General features: G+C 38.7%; 1 protein-coding gene across 1 annotated transcript in view; it reads right to left on the reverse strand.

The window, feature by feature from the left end:
- The window catches only part of n4bp1 (nedd4 binding protein 1), a 23619-nt gene extending 18695 nt beyond the window's left edge, over positions 1 to 4924 (reverse strand). The window contains exons 1-2 of the mRNA XM_020604381.1: positions 4098 to 4924; positions 4 to 48 (exon numbers count right to left, since the gene is read on the reverse strand). Of these exons, the coding sequence (XP_020460037.1) occupies positions 4 to 48; positions 4098 to 4409 (357 nt within the window). The 5' untranslated portion in view covers positions 4410 to 4924. The remainder of the gene's footprint in view (positions 1 to 3; positions 49 to 4097) is intronic.
- Positions 4925 to 5630: the final 706 nt, after the last annotated feature.

A 5630-nucleotide genomic window follows, 5' to 3' on the forward strand; every position in this document is an offset into this window, starting at 1 on the left:
CCGCTCTTCTTTGTGCAGTTCTGGGTCACACAGCCCTCGAACATACTCCTGCAAGACAAAGAAAAGCTAAACTGTGACACCATGTCAGAATGATGACATTATTAATAAAACTACATATGACAATATTGTTTTTGAGACTTGACAAAAATGAGAAAGCACTAAAAACGAGTGTGGTCTTTTAAAAATGACAAATTTAACTACAATGATAAAAACTGTAAGGTACAAATAGAGTCCTACTATACAACAAGTCTGATTTCTGAGAATGGAATGAATGAAATATAAACACTTATTTAATGTGCCAAAATTACTTGTATTTTTATGTGGCCTCTTACATCAGAAGCACACATACACACCCCCACAGCCTGCTGTAGAGCAGCAGAGGTGGCATGTGCTGAAACTAAACACTTGTCATTGATTCAGGGAATCTCCTGACTATGGGAAATGTTTGGATGAATCAGCAGCATGTGGGTGTGGTAACTTCCTCACAGCTATGTGTCAAAAGAAGACTGAATACTACCAAAAATGTAAAATGACTTAACAATGACAGTGGGAGTGAAAAAGAAAGGATGTCAGACTTAAAAGAAAGACTGATTGCAAATATTCGGGTGTGGTTGGTTTTTATCTTATGAAACAACCAATAAAATGAATTGGGGTTTCCAGTAAGCCTGGCCCCATGCAATAACCAAATGAGATGACAAAACAATGCTGTTGGTACTTTGGGTTTTTTAATAACTAGGAAAAAGAAAAAGAAATCTAATTTAAGCTTTAGTTAAAATTTTTGGAAGCACTCTGCTTGGGTTGTAATAGGCTCAATTTACTAAGTTTTGGGATTTTTGAAAGTACTGTAAGACTATGTATGCCATAGTCCATGCTCGTCATTATCTGTGTGTTTTTCACTCAGTAGAAATCTACCTACCTACTACTACTACTACTTCTAGCCCACTATCCTTAACGTTCATATAAAAACTGCTGACAGTGAGCTCTGTGGGTTATCCAGGTAAACCTTTGTGTTCAATTTTTAAAATATACTTCCTATATATTGTGCCTACCATAAACAAAAATCGCATCTACTGTTTTGGGCTGAAGGCAAATTTCTAACAGACAAAATGTTGCAAAACCCGAACAGACAAAATCACAAGTATCTGCTTGAATACATCACTGGATGCACTGTGAAAATATATATTTTTCCATAATTTAGGAGAATCAACTCTTTCATGAGAAATGATTACAGCATTCTTTCCCCCCAACTTACCAGGGCATTCGCGTTCTACAGTCCTGTAAATACTGCTCAAAACAGGTACTTTACATGTTTGTTGTGCTAAAATAGTTATTTTCAGTTTATCCATGAGCAAACAACTTTCATCAGTTATTCATGATTGTATTTAATAACAGTGCCTGTAAATGGGCAAACATCTTCCCATTACACCTGAACAAATAAGTTCTACAGCAAGAAAAGAAAAGACATGGGTACTGGTAAATAGAAATTAGTACAATTTGAACATTTTTGGTCAGGAAAAAAAGCCAATCCCAGCTGACACTGGGCGAGAGGCAGGGTACACCCTGGACAGGTCGCCAGTCTATCACAGGGCTGACATGTAGACAACCAACTACATACAACCACTCACTCCTAGAGGAAATTTAGAGTCGCCAGTCAACCTAAGCTGCATGTCTTTGGACTATGGGAGAAAGCCGGACTAGCCAGAGAGAACCCACGTAGGCACAGGGAGAACATGCACACTCTGCACAGAAAGGCCCTGGGTCGGCCCAGGCTCGAACCCCAAACCTTCTTGCTGTGAGGAGACAACGCTAATCACTGTTTCACCATACTGTCCCCAGTCGGGACTTTAGAAAATTATTTTCCATGGCCAACAGTCAAGCTAGAACCCTGTGTAAACGAATTAACAACTGATTAATCAAACACATTATATGATCTTAATCAGCGGGCTCCAGAGATGAATGTAGGCAGATTATTTTGTTTTCACAGAGCCAGGTTAGCTGTTTTCCATGTTTTCTGTGTTTATGCCAAGAATAGATAACCAATATACAACTGCTGGCTCCAGCTACACATTTACCATCTAGTAGTATTGTTCTTCTAATCTTACTCTAGGCAAAAATATGAATAACCATATCTCCCAAAATGATTAACTAAGCAAACTTTCCCTTTAGTCAAAGTGAAAGATGACATTTTCAGGCATAAGAACCAAACCTTCAGCCACTCATGACGGATTCTTCATTAATAAAAGTAAATAGTCAGTCAGTCACAAACTCTGTGGTCCCATATACAAGTCGGGCAAACAGCTTTACATGGCCAACTTGCTGATGCTGTGAGAAACAGCAGTAAGCTGTGTCAGAACGTTGAAACAGAAAATAACAACTGGGACTTTTTCAAATGTAAACTTTTTCTCACAGTTCAAATTACATGGCAACTTTAGTGACAACATTACAAGAAAAGATGTCATGGGAATAATGGCAGTTTTCCCAAAGCAGAGGAAGCACCATCATAATACATGGTTATGACTGCAGCCCCACAGGAAGGCATTTATGACTTCTGTGCCTTTGTTATCATACGTTGAACAGGCTGACAGCGAAATTACCATTTCCACATCAAATTCTCGGTTGACTGGCAGAGCCTGGAACAGCTGGTAACAGGGGGAGCAACTTATTCTGAACATAAGACAGACTCATGACACAAGATGCAGAAGTGTGAAATATTCTCTTGTACGTGAAAAATCACACAGGAATAAATAACCTATTTTGCATGAGTGAATGCAGTGTATAATCTCTAAATGCAACGCACACTTATAAAGATTTTAATACTGATATAAACAATAAGATATGTTTATCCTGGACTGATGACATGCTGTCCCACACATTTAGATCAAATCTAATCTAATGAATTTGGACATATTTGGCAAAATGGACCAGAAACTCCCTCAGCTTCTTTGAAACAGGTTAAAATGGTCTTGAGGAAAACAACATATGCATTAATTATATTTATATTTGATGATTAAAACTTAACTTCCTACATGGAGATCCCAGATGGTCAGATAATGTTTATTTGGAAGACATGGTTGTGTAAGTGATACTCGCACAATTCACTCTTCCTGACAATTACGTCATCACAACAAGAGCAATTCTGCAACAACCGAGAAATAAATAAAGAGACTCATACAATATGATTTAACATTTTTACATGTATCTCTAAAAAGGGCAAATGTTCAAAATGCTGAAGTTATCATATGATTGATGGGGACAAAAATATAATTGCTAAATTATCCTTGCTTACAGCTGAACTCTCAGCTACTTATTTTCTCTCACTTCTAGCCTTTGCTTATTTATGGCTGCTTGACATTTATTGTAAATTATGGTCCAAAGACCATAAACACTAGCTTTCATAATTTTTTTTCCTCCATTCAGTTGATTAAAATGAAAACTATTCTGCCAACTTAAACTTAAGTTTTCCACAGACTTGCCTGTAACCTAATATCATTTTGATTGTACCATATTACAATTTACATAATTTAAGTGATTTGCCATATCCAATTTCCTCCTTGAATCACATATTATGTTTGTTAATACAATAATGGCCTGTCTGACACTGGTTATAGGCCAGCTGTAAACTGCCTAAACAAAATGTCATGACATTTGTGATTAGATGACCCCCGTGAATAGTGTTACATGTTGGCAACGTTATGACTAAGGTTAACCCCCCAAAATGAAACTGACCACAATTTGGAGTGGGCAATATTATGTCTGAGTAAACACTTTTGTACGGCGGATATGATGGACACATACTTTCATTCTTGATATCTTGGCTATAACAACTTCAAGAGTGTAGGCTTTATAATATAGACCAGAGAAACAAATAAATAAGAGAAAATAATTGTATTTCATCACCTGCCAGCTCTGGCGTGGTACAACTTAAATGTGATAAAATAGAGACTGAGGTCAATCACGGACCACTGATAACACCTGTTAGTCAATAACAGCGGTTTGTGTGAAGCTTATTTGGTCTTGGATTTGATTAAAATAACTGTTGTTGTGAGCTTTTGGTTCATCTGTAGCAAAAGCAAGTAACACTGCATAAAGAACCTCACCTTTGCCTTTGACACATCGTCTCTGTTCCCTCTGAGCTGCAGCCATATCTGCCGTGATGTTTTGCTTCCGTGCGGCTGTCCTGTATGATCCAACAGGCCGATAATTGTGAACATTACTTTAAAAACTTGCTCCACTCGAGGCTTGGCACACTTCAGCTCCTCTTCTTTATCCTCCAAGACTGTAAACTCATCCACGGTGGGAGCCTCTTGTTGCTGCCTGCCAGCTGACGCAGAGTGTCTGCTGGTCGGCTGATCTGGCAACGTTAGCTGGGTGACTCGTCTCATTTCGAGTAGGGGCCGCGTTGTTGACATTGCGCCTCAGTCTGCCCGTCGCTCCTGACAACGACGTCTCAATGCTTAAACCTTTCAGTAATGGTTGGTGTCTTTAGCGTTTTCATTGTCTCTTTTGGTGTGTACTCCAGAGCAACGCGGCGACGTTTACACTACCCAACAACATGAACACAAACCTAGAACTAGCTTAAGATTTCGGAAGCACCGAGTGACGTATCCGGAAAGTCCCAGTAATGGCGTCATCAAAAGACGACAGTTAAGTGTGCGCTTGGTAGCTATGGGCGAGTCCAAGATGATTATCTGTTGAGGTGTTGTGAAAATACATGATCAAAACACCATGCAGAGTGACCTCAGTTATTACGACATCAAAACTGCAGAAGATTACGTGAAACGGTCCAGTTTTGTAGTACCAGAAGTACATATTTGTACAGTATCTATGTGAAGTTGGTTAGTTGGTATGGTTTAATAATTGCCAGGTCTATAAGTGAGTGGGCATTAGTACGGGCCCAGGCAAGCCAAGCCTTACAACAACATTACAACAGTTAAGTATTTAGCTGAAAATACAGACTTCTAAATGCGTTTAATGTCTGCAGTACTTATATTCTCTTCGAGTTTTAGTGTTGTCAAGTGTTGTGCATCAACCCATTTATTTACACCTGCAAGTAAATTCTGTTAGGTGAGGAGGAATAGGACTCATTAGGGCTTCCATTAAACTATGTTGCAGAACAAGTGTCACAGAACTGAACGAACAAAAAGATACTCTGTTGACAAAGAGATGTTAAGCAAAGTCTTCTTCTTTCGGCTGTTCCCGTTAAGGGTCGCCACAGCGAATCATATGTTTCACATACAGGTATGTGCCAAAAAATTAGAATATCGAGGAGGAAAAGTCCATTTATTTCAATAATTTGTTTCAAAAAGTGAAACTTGTATGTTATATTAGTTCACTGCACACAAAGTGAAATATTTCAAGCCTGTATTTGTTTCAATTTTGATGATTATGGATTAAAGACAAAAAAACCCCAAATCCAGTATTTCACAAAATTAGAATATCATGACAAAGTTCAACACTGTAGGCTCCCTGTGTCCCAAACTAGTCAGCTAATTAATGCAAAACACCTGCAAAGGTTTCCTCAGCCTTGAAATTGTCTCAGTCTGGTTTAGTAGGCTTCAGAATCATGGGGAAGACTGCTGACTTGACGGTTGTGCAGACGACCATCATTGACACCCTCCATAAGGAGGAAA

Source organism: Monopterus albus, unplaced genomic scaffold (genome assembly GCF_001952655.1).
Source record: "Monopterus albus unplaced genomic scaffold, M_albus_1.0 scaffold65.1, whole genome shotgun sequence".
NCBI lineage: Eukaryota > Metazoa > Chordata > Actinopteri > Synbranchiformes > Synbranchidae > Monopterus > Monopterus albus.